This window comes from Schistocerca cancellata, chromosome 1, assembly GCF_023864275.1.
Source record: "Schistocerca cancellata isolate TAMUIC-IGC-003103 chromosome 1, iqSchCanc2.1, whole genome shotgun sequence".
Lineage (NCBI taxonomy): Eukaryota > Metazoa > Arthropoda > Insecta > Orthoptera > Acrididae > Schistocerca > Schistocerca cancellata.
Window position 1 is genome coordinate 162082361 of NC_064626.1, and position 17739 is coordinate 162100099.

Sequence of the window (17739 nt, forward strand, 5' to 3'; positions counted from 1 at the left end):
CATGCCCGAGGCAGGATTCGAACCTGAGACCGTAGCAGCAGCGCGGTTCCGGACTGAAGCGCCTAGAACCGCTCGGTCACATCGGCCGGCCATCCCATGTGTGGTTTGCCGTTAACATCACAAAGCTAACGAATGTGTATGGATTGGTGTCAAGAAAGGAAAGCATGGATTGCTGATGAACGTCACCACATTGTTTGCAGAGATGGATTGCGGTTCTGTATCATCCCAGATGACCATTGTCGGCGAGTGCGGCGGCGACATGAGGAGAGGTCCAGTCCTTGAAGGCTTTCCGAATGCCACAGCGGTGTTACTCTCCGCGTCATGATGTGGCTATGACTTCAGGTCGCGGCTGGTAGTGAGTGAGGGACCTCTTATGGCACAACGATACCCTGTGTCCTTATGGTTTACTTCTTATGCGATGGTATCGTGGTGCCATTTTTCAACAGGACAACGCTGAGATGCTGAGGAACTCCCATGGCGAGCAACATCCCCAGATCTGTCCCATCTGTCCCCTGAAAGAACATGTGTGGGACCAGATCGGACAGAACATGTGTGGGACCAGATCGGACGTCACTCCATGCCAATACGATATTAACATTTTTGGGCCTGCTTGCCTCAGACGAGGATACAACGTCTTTTGGCACCTCCCCTCCAGGGGAGTGCAACATCGTACTGATAAGGTCCTTATACTGCCAAGTTTCTTGTGAGTTTGACTTGATTTTGCAATCACTGCAGGAACATCTTATACACTCTCAACTCTCAAGTTCCATTTCGCTTGTTCCTCCCCTTCTGGATGCTTCACTTTCTTTGTCAGACAGTGTACCTATGCAGATCGAATCTCTTCACGTCTGTCACTGTTACAATGTCGACGCAAGTGCATTCATGAAAACATTTTCCATATGACTGATACTACACTGCCTAGAGTACATCAGGTGCATTCCTGTCGAGTGCTTTCTTCTCAGCAGCGGACAGTAGGTAAGCTATGAATCGGGAGGAAATGTGTGGCAGCGGTAGGATTGTGGTCTATCGATACTGCAGTTCACCGCTCCGTGTTTTGTTGCTCGCGTTGGTCGGGATCCCAGAACCTTAATACGAAAATGGAATCGACGGTTTCAGGAAGTCTGTGCTCAACACTATACAGGATCTCAGAAGTTCTGCGCTACTAAGATCTGAGAAGGCAAACATATTGCAAGTCCAGCCATCCCTGCAGCAAAGTGTGTCCACTCTTGCTGCAGGGATGGCTGGAGTTTGTAGCAGGAGTAGCCACACACAAGTTGCGACTATGTCTGGACCGCTACGAACTCGCAGCTAGGCGACCATTGTTGCGACTTCCGTTGCTGCCATAGAAAGAGGTGCACCGGTAGTTTATGCGCCCAAGTAGACACAGGAATACCAAAACGTTCTCCTTTGAGAAGATTCTCAGTTCTGCGTACAGCATCAAGGTGAACTTATCTAGAAGGATAATTTTTCAATACTAAAGAATTTTTGTTTGATTTCGGGAAACTGACATATTTTGCTTGCTTCAGGGTAGAGGGGATGTAGCATAGCTTAAAGCAAGGTCTATAAACGGAGATTAGGAGGGTAATGTCACTTGGGGATAATAATTTCAATTTGATGTTAACAGGCCCAGGAACCTATTAATTTCCTTGTCGTCCAATGATTCAGTGCAGTATTTGGGAAGGACGAGGGAGGGGGAGGGGGCGGGAATACTCGTTCTCGAACTGTGTCGTGTTGGCTTCCTGTTGGCTTTTTCAGACGCCCACTTTTGTACACAGCTTCACGATATATGTAATCACGTGAGGAGGCTCCAAAGAGAACAATATCAGACTGTCTTCAAGATCACAAAAGCCCAGCAGCGTATTTCATGTTAAGAGCAGCCATTAGGAACGCGTAAGCGGTAAATTGGACAGCAAGCATTCCGCTCCCGACGTATTAAGAACGGCGGTAATGTCCTATCTCTCAAATCTCTGCAACGTTATCTTCCAACGAGATAATAGAAGACTGCTTGTTGCATATGCTGTCCTGACCTATCTCGATGAAGATAGAGTGTTTGACTGTTTGTGTGGTCAGCACGTTTTCCATACCTCTCACCCATTGGAAACATCTGGTCATGGATTGCCAATAGCGTGGCATACCACCATTTCTCAGCAACTATGACTAACGAACACGGGCAGATTGGAAGCAGCACACACAACTGTCATCCAAGTGCAGTTCGGTCAGATGCACAGCCATGTTTGATATGTGGTTGATGCCAATGGTGGCAGCTCTGTGTACTAAATTTAGCATCCTGTCAAATCCCAAACTGTGGTGTCGTCGATCATCGATAACGTCACTCCTGCAATCGACCGCCGCAAAGTTGCTACATATCCACGCAGCACCATCGGCGGCACTAATCCCATCGAGGCTCGAGCCTCACTCGTTTTTCATTAGGGTACTTTGAAGTAGCGAAAGTTTAGTTATAACCACCCTGTCTGTAGAAATTAGATTTATTTCATTTTTGGCTGCTTTTGCATGCCTACAGTAACGTTACACTGTCAGACTTCTCTTAGGTGGTCACATATTGACATCATACGAGAGTGTCGCCCGCGGAGGGTAGATGCATACTATGAGGGGCGTTCAAGATGTAATGCAACAAATAATTTTTTCTCGGCCAATTACGGTTGAAAAAATACAGAAATTGTAGTGGGCATCCTGAAATATTCCAGCTTCAGCCCCTTTTGTTTCATGAAGTTTCGATACGTCGCAGCACTATACATAGACCTAAAATGCCCTGTGTGACCGAGCAGAGCCGGCCGCTGCGACCGAGCGGTTCTACGGGCTTCAGTCCGGAACCGCGCTGCTGCTACGGTCGCAGGTTCGAATCGTGCCGCGGCCATGGATGTGTGTGATGTCTTTAGGTTAGTCAGGTTTAAGTACAGGGCTATTACAAATGATTGAAGCGATTTCATAAATTCACTGTAGCTCCATTCATTGACATATGGTCACGACACACTACAGATACGTAGAAAAACTCATAAAGTTTTGTTCGGCTGAAGCCGCACTTCAGGTTTCTGCCGCCAGAGCGCTCGAGAGCGCAGTGAGACAAAATGGTGACAGGAGCTGAGAAAGCGTATGTCGTGCTTGAAATGCACTTACATCAGTCAATCATAACAGTGCAACGACACTTCAGGACGAAGTTCAACAAAGATCCACGAACTGCTAACTCCATTCGGCGATGGTATGCGCAGTTTAAAGCTTCTGGATGCCTCTGTAAGGGGAAATCAACGGGTCGGCCTGCAGTGAGCGAAGAAACGGTTGAACGCGTGCGGGCAAGTTTCACGCGTAGCCCGCGGAAGTCTACGAATAAAGCCAGCAGGGAGCTAAACGTACCACAGCCGACGGTTTGGAAAATCTTACGGAAAAGGCTAAAGCAGAAGCATTTCTTAAACAGTAGATTGGAAAACCGATGGATCGGTCGTGGTGGAGATCATGATCAACAATTCATGTCATGGCCTCCACGCTCTCCCGACTTAACCCGATGCGATTTCTTTCTGTGGGGTTATGTGAAAGATTCAGTGTTTAAACCTCCTCTACCAAGAAACGTGCCAGAACTGCGAGCTCGAATCAACGATGCTTTCGAACTCATTGATGGGGACATGCTGCGCCGAGTGTGGGAGGAACTTGATTATCGGCTTGATGTCTGCCGAATCACTAAAGGGGCACAATCGAACATTTGTGATGCCTAAAAAAACTTTTTGAGTTTTTGTATGTGTGTGCAAAGCATTGTGGAAATATCTCAAATAATAAAGTTATTGTAGAGCTGTGAAATCGCTTCAATCATTTGTAATAACCCTGTAGTTCTAAGTCTAGGGGACTGATGACCTCAGATGTTAAGTCTCATAGTGCTTAGAACCATTTGACCAAGGCGAGAGAGCTGTCATAGAGTTTCTTCTGACAGAGAACCAGAGTGTCGCAGGTATTCATAGGCGCTTGCAGAATGTCTGCAGAGCCTGACAGTGAACAAAAGCACGGCGAGTCATTGGGCGAGGCGTCTGTCATCATGGCAACAACTTTGCACAAAGCTGTCCAATCTCCCCCGCATGCTGGCTAGCCTCACACAGCTGCGACTTCTGCTGTGTTGCAACGTGCGGATACTCTTACTGGAGGTGATCCACAGATCACAGTCAAACCCCTCGCTGCTGAACTGGACGTCTCTGCTGGGAGTGCTGACACACTCGTCCATCAGTTGGGGTCTCAAATGTTCCTTGCCTCATAACGAAACTCCATAAGGAAAGATCAAGGAATTGCTTGCACTTAGCAGGCTGACGGTGACAACCTTTTTGCCGAACATTCTCATAAGCGATGAAACATGGGTTCATCACTTCGAACCGGAGACAGAACGGCAATCCATAGGGTGGCGCCGTAACATCTCTCCACCGAAGAGACCTAATGGCAACGGTCTTTTGTTACTCTGAAGGTGTTGCTCTGTTTGATGTTCTCCCTCATAGTTCAACTCTTGAAGAAACGACTTCAGCGTGTTCGTCGCCACAAAAATGCAAACGAACGTATCTTTCTCTACGGCAACTCAAGGTCTCACACAAGTCTGCGCACAAGAGAGGAGCTCATAAAACTTCATCGGACTGTTCTTCTTCGTCCATCCTACAAGCCGGATCTCGCAGGTTGCGACTTTCATCTGTTCAGCCCAATGAAGGATACATTCCGCGAGAAGCAGTACGTGGATCATTACTGAAGCAGCAAGGTGTTGGCTCAGAGGTCGACCAGTAGAGTGGTACCCTGCGGGCATACAGGCTCAATCAGTAAGACGCCGTGAGGCCGTCACACTGAACGGAGACTGTGTTATAAAATAAGACTTTGGAGCAAAAAGAATAGGGAATAATATGTTGTATTGTAATACCTCCGAAACGGCTAGATCGATTCTGATGAAATTTTACATGTACACTCCTGGAAATTGAAATAAGAACACCGTGAATTAATTGTCCCAGGAAGGGAAAACTTTATTGACACATTCCTGGGGTCAGATACATCACATGATCACACTGACAGAACCACAGGCACATAGACACAGGCAACAGAGCATGCACAATGTCGGCACTAGTACAGTGTATATCCACCTTTCGCAGCAATGCAGGCTGCTATTCTCCCATGGAGACGATCGTAGAGATGCTGGATGTAGTCCTGTGGAACGGCTTGCCATGCCATTTCCACCTGGCGCCTCAGTTGGACCAGCGTTCGTGCTGGACGTGCAGACCGAATGAGACGACGCTTCATCCAGTCCCAAACATGCTCAATGGGGGACAGATCCGGAGATCTTGCTGGCCAGGGTAGTTGACTTACACCTTCTAGAGCACGTTGGGTGGCACGGGATACATGCGGACGTGCATTGTCCTGTTGGAACAGCAAGTTCCCTTGCCGGTCTAGGAATGGTAGAACGATGGGTTCGATGACGGTTTGGATGTACCGTGCACTATTCAGTGTCCCCTCGACGATCACCAGTGGTGTACGGCCAGTGTAGGAGATCGCTCCCCACACCATGATGCCGGGTGTTGGCCCTGTGTGCCTCGGTCGTATGCAGTCCTGATTGTGGCGCTCACCTGCACGGCGCCAAACACGCATACGACCATCATTGGCACCAAGGCAGAAGCGACTCTCATCGCTGAAGACGACACGTCTCCATTCGTCCCTCCATTCACGCCTGTCGCGACACCACTGGAGGCGGGCTGCACGATGTTGAGGCGTGAACGAAAGACGGCCTAACGGTGTGCGGGACCGTAGCCCAGCTTCATGGAGACGGTTGCGAATGGTCCTCGCCGATACCCCAGGAGCAACAGTGTCCCTAATTTGCTGGGAAGTGGCGGTGCGGTCCCCTACGGCACTGCGTAGGATCCTACGGTCTTGGCGTGCATCCGTGCGTCGCTGCGGTCCGGTCCCAGGTCGACGGGCACGTGCACCTTCCGCCGACCACTGGCGACAACATCGATGTACTGTGGAGACCTCACGCCCCACGTGTTGAGCAATTCGGCGGTACGTCCACCCGGCCTCCCGCATGCCCACTATACGCTCGCTCAAAGTCCGTCAACTGCACATACGGTTCACGTCCACGCTGTCGCGGCATGCTACCAGTGTTAAAGACTGCGATGGAGCTCCGTATGCCACGGCAAACTGGCTGACACTGACGGCGGCGGTGCACAAATGCTGCGCAGCTAGCGCCATTCGACGGCCAACACCGCGGTTCCTGGTGTGTCCGCTGTGCCGTGCGTGTGATCATTGCTTGTACAGCCCTCTCGCAGTGTCCGGAGCAAGTATGGTGGGTCTGACACACCGGTGTCAATGTGTTCTTTTTTCCATTTCCAGGAGTGTATATTCGATACATCTACATCTACATGGATACTCTGCAAATCACATTTAAGTGCCTGGCAGAGGGTTCAACGAACCACCTTTACAATTCTCTATTATTCCAATCTCGTATTGCGCGCGGAAAAGAATGAACACCTATATCTTTCCGTACGAGCTCTGATTTCCCTTATTTTATCGTGGTGATCGTTCCGCCCTATGTAGGTCGGTTTCAACAAAATATTTTCGCATTCGAAGGAGAAAGTTGGTGATTGGAATTTCGTGAGAAGATTCCGTCGCAACGAATATCACCTTTCTTTTAATTATTTCCAGCCCAAATCCTGTATCATTTCCGTGATACTCTCTCCATATTTCGCGATAATACAAAACGTGCTGGTCTTTTTGAACTTTTTCGATGTACGGTACTCCGTCAGACCTATCTGGTAAGGATCCGACACCGCGCAGCAGTATTCTAAAAGAGGTTCAAAATGGCTCTGAGCACTATGGGACTCAACATCTTAGGTCATAAGTCCTCTAGAACTTAGAACTACTTAAACCTAACTAACCTAAGGACATCACACACACCCATGCCCGAGGCAGGATTCGAACCTGCGACCGTAGCAGTCCCGCGGTTCCGGACTGCAGCGCCTGAACCGCTAGACCACCGCGGTCGGCTCTAAAAGAGGACAGATAAGCGTAGTGTAGGCAGTCTCCTTAGTAGGTCTGTAACATTTTCTAAGTGTCCTGCCAATGGGGTGGCCGAGCGGTTCTAGGCGCTTCAGTCTGGAACCCCGCGACCGCTACGGTCGCAGGTTCGATTCCTGCCTCGGGCATGGATGTGTGTGATGTCCTTAGGTTAGCTTAGTTTAAGTAGGTCTAAGTTCTAGGGGACTGATGACCTCAGAAGTTAAGTCCCATAGTGCTCAGAGCCGTTTGAACCATTTTGTCCTGCCAAAAAACGCAGCTTTTGGTTAGCCTTCCCCACAACATTTTATGTGTGTTCTTTCCAATTTAAGTTGTTCGTAATTGTAATACCTAGGTATTTAGATGAATTTACGGCTTTTAGATTAGACTGATTTATCGTGTAACCGAAGTTTAACGAGTTCCTTTTAGCACTCATGTGGATGACCTCACACTTTTCGTTATTTAGAATCAACTGCCACTTTTCGCACCTTTCAGATATTTTTTCTAAATCGTAGATCTGAGAATCAGTCGTAATGTATTTTTGATACCCCTAAGTGATAAGGGTGGTAAACCCGAAAAATTTTTTCTTATTTTTTGGACAGCACTTTTTATTTTTATTTTTTCATGATGTGGCATCAAAAAATACACACCACCCTTAATTTTCACCTTTCTCCCACCAATCCCTATTTTTTAATAGTGATTTTAGTAATTTAATAATTTTCAGCCCCGGTTAATAACTGATCAATTATCTCTTGGTCAAAGGCTCAATCGATTCTGATGAAATTTTACATGTATATTCGGTACGTCTGAGAATCGGTCGTAATCTATTTTTCATACCCCTAAGTGATGAGGGTGGTCCACACCAAAAAAAATTTTCTTATGCTTTGGATAGAACTTCTTACTTTTATTTTTTTATGATGTGGCATTACAAAATACACGTAACCCTAAATTTTCACCCATCTACCACCAACCCCTATTTTTAATAGCGATTTTAGTAATTTAATAATTTTCAACCCCGGTCGATAACTCATCAATTATCACTTGATCAGTTATCCCCGCCAGGTGCCTGCCGGTGAAAGCCTTTCACTATTCGATAGATAGGTAATTGAAGAAAACGTACCAAAAGCAACGACTCGAATATCCCTCTTTGAATCGACGTAACTAGACCGAGAAGTTTAACTAGGTAGCACGCGTCATTCGCCAAACCGACATTTAGGCCTAGCGCTCACGCATCGATTTTTATCGTGCGGAAATATATCGTTCGATGAAATTCTTTTAGTGGAACAAAGTAGTTCCCATGCCCTCCTTTGTTCGTACAATATTTGTACGTACGATAAAAACCGACGCGTGTGCGCTTGGCCTTATACATAATGCCGGCTAACACGTTTCGACACGTAATTGCCGCTATGTTTGTATGCTCATATACGAGCCGTGTATCGGCTGCAATTGTTAACTCCGCGCTATCTACCGTAGAAACGCTAGAACTAATAGTGGCGGATACTGCCGGACTTCTCCCCAAGCCTTTTCTAACTCCCTACACAGTTTTCGGCCATTATTATTGTTTGTGTCACGAGCTCCCGCCAACAACGGCTATTGTGTTACACGTATACACTGTGTTACACTTATACATTATTCTTATAGACTAGAGATAATTTATATGGCAAAACAACGTTTGCCGGGTCGGCTATAACATATAAAGATTTTCAGAGGCGGAACGAAGTTCGTCGGATATACTCGTACATTGTGTTACGCGTACACATTATTCTTATATACTAGAGATAATTTATATGGCTAAACAATGGATGCCGGGTCAGATATATAACATATAAAAATTTTCAGAGGCGGAACGAATTTTGCTGGATATAGCTAGTTTAGAAATAAAATGTGTTGTATTACTTATTGGAGGTCCCTCGTAATTCCTAGTGTGCTCCCGTCAGTCACAGCAACGGAAAGCTATGAATATAAGCGACATTAATTGCTAAATAAAGAGCTGTGTTATTCGATCGTGAGTGTTAACCGACTGGTCTCTTTTTTTCCACCTGCATACACGAAAGGATAAGACAACGCAAACCGCGTGCAATTTTAATCGTGTGTTTACGATACCGCACTGTACATAGACAATAATTATGCTCGTACTTTGTTACTGGCTATACTTGTGGCTGGCAGCCTACATACGAAAACAAAAGTGTGAATACTTAACTGTTAAGAGTACGGCTGTCTAGAGGCAGCTCGAACCGAGAGCTCTGGCGAGAGAAAATGCGAGGCAGCGTGAGCCAGAGTTCGGTGTCGCTGGGCGGCAATTGCAGCTCCTTCTTCAATCTCCTCATTTCTTCTCCGGCGCGGCGCTTCTCGTGTGGGCGGGCTTTCAGTGCTTCTTCGAGTGCTTTGTGTTTCTGAAAAGAAACGTAAGTATTCACCAGGTAACGTTTTCAAAAACTACAAAACTGTAATGGATATTTAGCTGATAGTTTAATGTAAAAGTGAACATAAAACGACAAATCTGAATAAAATTCAAACAGACTTTTTGATGCCTGAGTTTCTCCTGACGTAAACATCTTTGAAATAACTTCCGGGAATGCAGCCAGGTAACACTTTCAGCGCCGCCGATATTTCGGCGGGAGAACACCCCGCCATTTTCAAGGCAAACTGCAACTGCAACTACACTCCTGGAAATTGAAATAAGAACACCGTGAATTCATTGTCCCAGGAAGGGGAAACTTTATTGACACATTCCTGGGGTCAGATACATCACATGATCACACTGACAGAACCACAGGCACATAGCCACAGGCAACAGAGCATGCACAATGTCGGCACTAGTACAGTGTATATCCACCTTTCGCAGCAATGCAGGCTGCTATTCTCCCATGGAGACGATCGTAGAGATGCTGGATGTAGTCCTGTGGAACGGCTTGCCATGCCATTTCCACCTGGCGCCTCAGTTGGACCATCGTTCGTGCTGGACGTGCAGACCGCGTGAGACGACGCTTCATCCAGTCCCAAACATGCTCAATGGAGGACAGATCCAGAGATCTTGCTGGCCAGGGTAGTTGACTTACACCTTCTAGAGCACGTTGGGTGGCACGGGATACATGCGGACGTGCATTGTCCTGTAGGAACAGCAAGTTCCCTTGCCGGTCTAGGAATGGTAGAACGATGGGTTCGATGACGGTTTGGATGTACCGTGCACTATTCAGTGTCCCCTCGACGATCACCAGTGGTGTACGGCCAGTGTAGGAGATCGCTCCCCACACCATGATGCCGGGTGTTGGCCCTGTGTGCCTCGGTCGTATGCAGTCCTGATTGTGGCGCTCACCTGCACGACGCCAAACACGCATACGGCCATCTGTGGCACCAAGGCAGAAGCGACTCTCATCGCTGAAGACGACACGTCTTCATTCGTCCCTCCATTCACGCCTGTCGCGACACCACTGGAGGCGGGCTGCACGATGTTGGGGCGTGAGCGGAAGACGGCCTAACGGTGTGCGGGACCGTAGCCCAGCTTCATGGAGACGGTTGCGAATGGTCCTCGCCGATACCCCAGGAGCAACAGTGTCCCTAATTTGCTGGGAAGTGGCGGTGCGGTCCCCTACGGCACTGCGTAGGATCCTACGGTCTTGGCGTGCATCCGTGCGTCGCTGCGGTCCGGTCCCAGGTCGACGGGCACGTGCACCTTCCGCCGACCACTGGCGACAACATCGATGTACTGTGGAGACCTCACGCCCCACGTATTGAGCAATTCGGCGGTACGTCCACCCGGTCTCCCGCATGCCCACTATACGCCCTCGCTCAAAGTCCGTCAACTGCACATACGATTCACGTCCACGCTGTCGCGGCATGCTACCAGTGTTAAAGACTGCGATGGAGCTCCGTATGCCACGGCAAACTGGCTGACACTGACGGCGGCGGTGCACAAATGCTGCGCAGCTAGCGCCATTCGACGGCCAACACCGCGGTTCCTGGTGTGTCCGCTGTGCCGTGCGTGTGTTCATTGCTTGTACAGCCCTCTCGCAGTGTCCGGAGCAAGTATGGTGGGTCTGACTCACCGGTGTCAATGTGTTCTTTTTTCCATTTCCAGGAGTGTATAATAACAACGAAATATTGGCATGCACGTCCAGCTATTGGGACAGTGTTATTAAGGAAGCAGTTGAGATTAAATTAGCGAGCAACCTCGTTAACAGGGATGGAGGTTTTTGTTTAAACTCTGTTTGGAATCTGGCTCTCTCCCTTGTCAGAAAACAGAGTGACAGAGTCAGTGCTACCTCACCTGCGAGTTCATAGCCTCACTATCGATATCTCTGACTTTGGTCATCTTTGGTGGCACTAGTGTTCAATGCGTGTGTTAACTTTCCTGCATCAGTCCGAGAGCCGAAGTTTTAAATTTGCGTGTACGTCGCCTGTCCGTTGCAGTTTGCCTTGAAAATGGCGGGGTGTTCTCCCGCCGAAATATCGGCGGTCGCTGAAAGTGTTCCTGGCTGAATTCCCGGAAGTTATTTGAAAGGACTTTTTGATGTTAGGAGGAGGGAAAATGGACACAACAATATTCAGTATTTTCAGTAAATTAGGTGAAGTTAATAAGTATATTCAACGCTGTTCGGCACTTTTACTGACACTCGTAAGCAGTTATGTCATGACTGCAATATTAATGAGTTACAATTGAAATCAGTAAACTCATACAAATTCCGGATGCAATTATTTTGGTGTATATGAAATGTAATAATAACATAAGCTGAGTCGTATGTAACTCGTTGATTCTTTGTCAGTATACCGGGAAAATGCAGTCCGTTCGCAAAGAAGATTTCTTACAAGACATTCGTGTGACCCATCTTCTAGGCAGTCTCCTTAGTAGGTCTGTTACATTTTCTAAGTGTCCTGCCAATGGGGTGGCCGAGCGGTTCTAGGCGCTTCAGTCTGGAACCCCGCGACCGCTACGGTCGCAGGTTCGATTCCTGCCTCGGGCATGGATGTGAAATTAAGTGTGGTGTGTATTTTTTGATGCCACATCATGAAAAAATAAAAAGTGCTGTCCAAAAAATAAGAAAAAAATTTTCGGGTTTACCACCCTTATCACTTAGTGGTATGAAAAATACATTACGACTGATTCTCAGATCTACGATTTAGAAAAAATATCGCTGATTTGCGTGTAACCCATATCAAGGGGATCAGCTCTAGCGTTCGATTCCACTTCTCGGTGCAGAGAGTACGTTATGTGTGACGTTATGAGTTTGCGATGTGAAGGTTGTAAGCGGCATGGAGGTACAAGTTGTCAGGACATCACAAACTTGAAGCCGGCGGCCGGCTCGTTATTTGCCCCAAATATTAGCTCCTGCTTGAAATCTCTTGATCGGTAATGTCAGTTTGCGTCATTTACATTGTGCTAATTATTCCGATTGTACCCTTAAGAGCAAAGGAATCATATTTCATACGTTCGTGGACTCCTTCATGGCCGGCCGCTGTTACCGAGCGGTTCTGGGTGCTTCAGTCCGGAACCGCACTGCTGCTACGGTCGCAGGCTCGAATCCTGCCTCGGGCATGGATGTGTGTGATGTCCTTATGTTAGTTAGGTTTAAGTAGTTGTAAGTCTAGGGGATTCATGACCTCAGATGTTAAGTCCCATAGTGCTTAGAGCCATTTGAACTCCTTCACGCAAAATTTTATGTTCATGAATTACACTTGCACCGATTAATGTTCCTTCAAAGATAGTGGCATTATTTCTGTTATTTGACTTTAGATTTTCTGTCAGACGAACTCTAATAGTTCTCTGGATTAACGCTATGAGAAGGAAAGAAAGCAAATGTACCAAAATTAGCAAAATGTGTGCTCAGCGTCTTCGGGTAGAGGACAAAGTCTGAACGTTCGTTTCGTCAGTTCGTATTAAGCGCCACTGTTGCGTATTTGACAGGTTATTCGCCTAGAGGATAGCTAATGAATCTCCACAACGACACTGACGTGCCTTTACCTAACATGGTTCTATTCGAGTAGGCCTCATTCCTTCTGAGGTCTCTGTAACAATCGGTTCGCATTAGTTTATAGCACATTATGTGAACCTAGCAGCGTATTTGCATACCTGATCAGGTTCATACCGTATTACTCTCTAATGGGGCGGAAGCAAGAGACGAATTGGAAAACGAGCTTTAATTGTGTCTCTGCATCAGGAAGGCTATACAATAGTAACATACGAGGGGCGCATCTTTGTCCCGCCAGCCATTTCTTCAAATTGGGGAACAAATAGTAGTCCGAGGGAGCCAAGTACGAAGAATAGGGGGGATGTGAAACGAGTTGGAATCCTATTTCCATTAATTTTGCAACCACAACTGCTCAGGTGTGTGCTGGTGCATTGTCGTGATGGAAAAGGACCTTTTTACGGTGCAATCGCCGGCGTTTTTCTTGCAGCTCGGTTTTCAAACGGTACAATAACGATGAATAATATTCACATGTAATAGTTTAACTCTTTCCCAGATAGTCGATGAGGATTATCCCTGGCGAATCCCAAAAGACAGTCGCCACAATCTTCCCAGCCAAAGGAATGGTCTTCGCCGTTTTTGGTGCAGATTCTCCCTTGGTAACCCATTGTTTCGATTGTTTTTTGGCCTCAGGAGTATAGTAATGTATCCATATTTCATCCACAGTGACGAAACGACGCTTTAAGTAATGCGGATTCTTCCTGAACAGCTGCAGGCCATCCTTGCAACACTTCACACGATTGCGTTTTTGGTCAAGCATGAGCAATCGCGGAACCCATCTTATGGATATCTTTCTCATGTCCAAATGTTTAAATATTATGTACCCGTTCATTCAAGATGCCCACAGCACTAGCAATCTCACACACCTTAACTCTTTTGTCATCCATCACCATATCATGGATTTTATCAATAATTTCTGGAGTCGTAACATCCACAGGGCGTCCAGAACTTTCAGCACCACTTATGCCCATATGGCCACTCCGAAAATTTTGAAACCACTTATAAACTGTTCTAATAGAAGGTGCAGAGTCACCGTAATGTTTATCAAGCTTCTCTTTAGTCTCCTGAGGCGTTTTGCATTTCATAAAGTAATGTTTAATCACTATATGAAATTCTTTTTCGTATATTTCTTGACAATCATTCGATTTCCTTGATTTACAGGAATGCCAAACACAAAGAAATAGACCGATATGGTTGAAACTTGGTGTGTGTTCTTTCCAAAGATGCTACTAACTAAACATGACATCGATACGCGCCGGTGGTGCCATCTCTCGGACTTTGCAAGGACTTTTCAAACGCCCCTCGTAAGTTGCAGTAGCCAAATCTACAGTGGTGTATACGTTGCAACGGTTCAAGAAGATTGGTGGCAATACAAGTGTTTAGTTATCAGGAAGACCACGAGAAAAATCATACAGGAGAGATCAGTTCATACACACTGAGGTGAAAAAAATCACGAGGTGCCTCCTAAGATCGTATCCGACCTCCTCCCGGCGTAGTGCAGCAGCTCCACGTGGCATGGACTCAACAAGTCCTTGGAAGTCTCCTGCAGAAATACTGAGCCATGTTGCCTCTATAGCTGCCCATATTGCAAAAATGTTGCCGGTGCAGGATTTTGTGCATGAACTGTTCCATAAATGTTCGATGGGATTCATGTTGGGCGATCTGCGTTGGTAAATCATTCTCTCGAATTGTTCAGAATATCGTTCAAACCAATCGCGAACAAGCACAAGATTCCATCGTTATTAGGAAACCAGAAGACGATGAATTTTTGCAAGTGGTCTCCAAGTAGCGACATTTTCAGTCAATGAGGGGTTCAGTTGGACCAAAGAACCCGGTCTATTCCATGAAACACTGCCTTGTTGACTACATTCGTGGAGTCTGCGTCACATTCTAACCTACCACGAGCTCTTACCAAGTGAAATCGGAACTCATCTGACCAGGTCACGATTTTTGATACGTCTAGGGCCCAACTTATATGGTCACGAACCCAAGAGAGACGCTGGAGATGATGTCGTGCTGCTAGGAAAGCCACTCGCGCCTGTCGTCTGCTGCCATAGCCTAATAACGCCAAATTTCGCCGCACTGTCCTAACGGATACGTTAGTCGTAGGTCCCACCTTGATTTCTGTTGTTGTTTCACGAGGTATTGCTTGTCTGTTAGGACTGACAACTCTGCGAAAACGCCGCTGTTCTCGGTCGTTAAGTGAAGGCCGTCGGTCACTGCGTTGTCCGTGGTGAGAGGTAATGCCTGAAATTTGGTATTCTTGGCACACTCTTGAGGCTATTGACCTCGGAACTTCGAATTTCCTAAAGATTTCTCAAATGGAATGTCCCATACGTCTAGCTCCAACTATCATCCCAAGTATGTTAATTCCCATCGTGCGGCCATAACCACCTTTACACATGAATCACTCGAATACAAATGACAACTCGGCCAATGCACTGCTCTTATATGCCTTGAGTACACAATACTACCGCCTTCTGTATATGTGCATATCATCGTATCATGTCTTTTGCCACCTCACTGTATGTACAGAGTAAACACCAGACGACTTGTACTGCATCTGTAATTCGTGAGAAAGTAAATAGTATGCGACCAGCCCCAGTCTCTGTCTCAACAGTGTAATGCCGACTCTGTGATCAAGGTTTAAAGGGGCGCATAGCGGTCAAAAAACATTTATTACTCAAACAAAATAAGATGATACGTTTGTAATGGGCACAGCAACATAAAGGTTGGAGCGTGCAGCAATGGTCCAAGGTGTTATTCACGGACGAATCTAAGTCTGAAATATTTAGAATCTATCGACGAACGTTTGTTCATTGACTTCGTAGAGATTATATGAAGAGTCACTTCGTGATGCCAACGGTGAAGTATGGTGGAGTGTCGGTCATGGTGTGGGGATGTTTTGCGGGTGAAAAAGTCGGTGATCTAGTGCTAATTAATGGAACATTAAAGACGTAAGGATATCACAGGATACTGATCAACAATCCAGTTTCGTCTGGCAAGCGACTTACTAATCCTGGGTTTGTTCTGCATCAGGATAATGATCCGAAACATGCTTCTTAATTGTGCAGAGGAATGTCAATAGAAAAGAGAAATGTGAGGAACTGAAGAATATGATTTGACCAAGTAGGTCACCTGACAGAAATCCCGCTGAAATCTTATAGGGTGAACTTGACAGGGAGGTGAGCAAACTGAGGTCATCTAATGTTGAATACCCATGGAGTAATGTACAGATATGCTGGGCTGCAATACCTGCAAAACCACTACAAAATCCTATCTCCAGAATGCCAAGAGTATGTGCACCTGTTCTATGGACAAAGGGTGAATTCTTTGAAGAGGCTAAAATATAACCATATTGTATTGTACTTAACGATAGAAAGAGAAAATATTAATTATTTTGTTGCCTTATTTAGTTCCTACGATGTGTTTATGCACTGAAATACAGTATACAACATTTCTCACGGGTGACAGAAAACTTTAGACAGGTAGTATAGGTTTGCAATTGTTTTGTCACATTCGCTACACAGAAAAAAATCAACGTGTACTACACCGCAATACAGTATTATCCAAAACGTAATGTCTTGAATGGCTCATCATCGCCCTGCCCCTACCGCTACGGATAGAAACTTGAAATTTGAAGAGAGTGTTGATGTTAATTGGAGACGTCATTTTAGGTGAAATTTTACGAAATTCCACACATAAGGGGGTAAAATAGGGAAGGAAAAGTTGTCTGAAAATATATCGCTATTAAGGCATATTTGAAGCTAGACCTACGAAAACTGGTTCAGTATTTTGTTTCTCGATCAGAAATAAAGAAATGCGTGTTCTGCATTTTTGGAAATTTATCCCCTGTGAGGTGAAATAGTGGATGAAAGTTTTTAAATAAATTATTATTAAAGAACCACTGGGGTATTTTTAAGGCTACATCCATGAAAATTGGTATTTGATTTCTCGGTCACAAATAAAAATTTGTGTTTCAGCGTTTTTGGAAATTAAAGAGAGTGAAACAGGGGATAATATGTTTTACGAAAATATTTTATTGTGAAAGTTCCTTTAAAGTTGAGTCTACGAAAATTTGTTTTTTGGTTCTCTGTTAGAAACAGAAAAATAGGTATTTCATTGTTTCTGGAAGTTCATCCTCTAAGGGGTTGAAATAAGGGGTGAAATGTTTTATGAAAATATGTCATTGTGAAGGCATTTTTAAAGCTAAATCTTTGAAAACTGGTATCTGGCTTCTCGGTTAGAAATGAAAACACATGCGTTTCACTGTTTTTGGAAATTCAACCTCTAAGGGGGTTCACTGACTCATCATCGCTCGGCCCGTACCGCTAAAGGATAGAGACTTGAAATTTGGAAAGGGTGCAGATCTTGTTCTGTACGCCTTGTTTAAGAAGGGGCTGTTCGAAATTCATTCCTACGGGGTGAAATAGAGGATGAAAGACATTTAGGAAATATGTCGTTAAGACGATATTGATGCTAGAATTATTACTTAAATTGGTAATTGGTTTCTCTGTCAGAAATAAAGAAATACGTGTTTCAGCAATTTTGGAAATTCAGCCACTAAGGGAGTAAGATAGTGAGCGAAAGTTTTTTGGAAAATAAATCATTATTATAGAACTATTAAAGTGTTTTTAAAGCTAGATCTCTGAAAATTGGTATTTGTCTTCACGGTTGGAAATAAAAAAAAATGCGTTGCAGTGTTTTTGAAAATTCAACCCCATAAGGCAGGGAAATAGATGATGGAAAGTTTTATGATACT

General features: G+C 45.6%; 1 protein-coding gene across 1 annotated transcript in view; it reads right to left on the reverse strand.

Moving 5' to 3' along the window:
* LOC126141558 (uncharacterized) overlaps positions 1 to 17739 on the reverse strand; it is a 152776-nt gene that overhangs the window by 24841 nt on the left and 110196 nt on the right. Inside the window, exon 6 of the mRNA XM_049915284.1 lies at positions 9215 to 9407. Within this exon, the coding sequence (XP_049771241.1) occupies positions 9215 to 9407 (193 nt within the window). The remainder of the gene's footprint in view (positions 1 to 9214; positions 9408 to 17739) is intronic.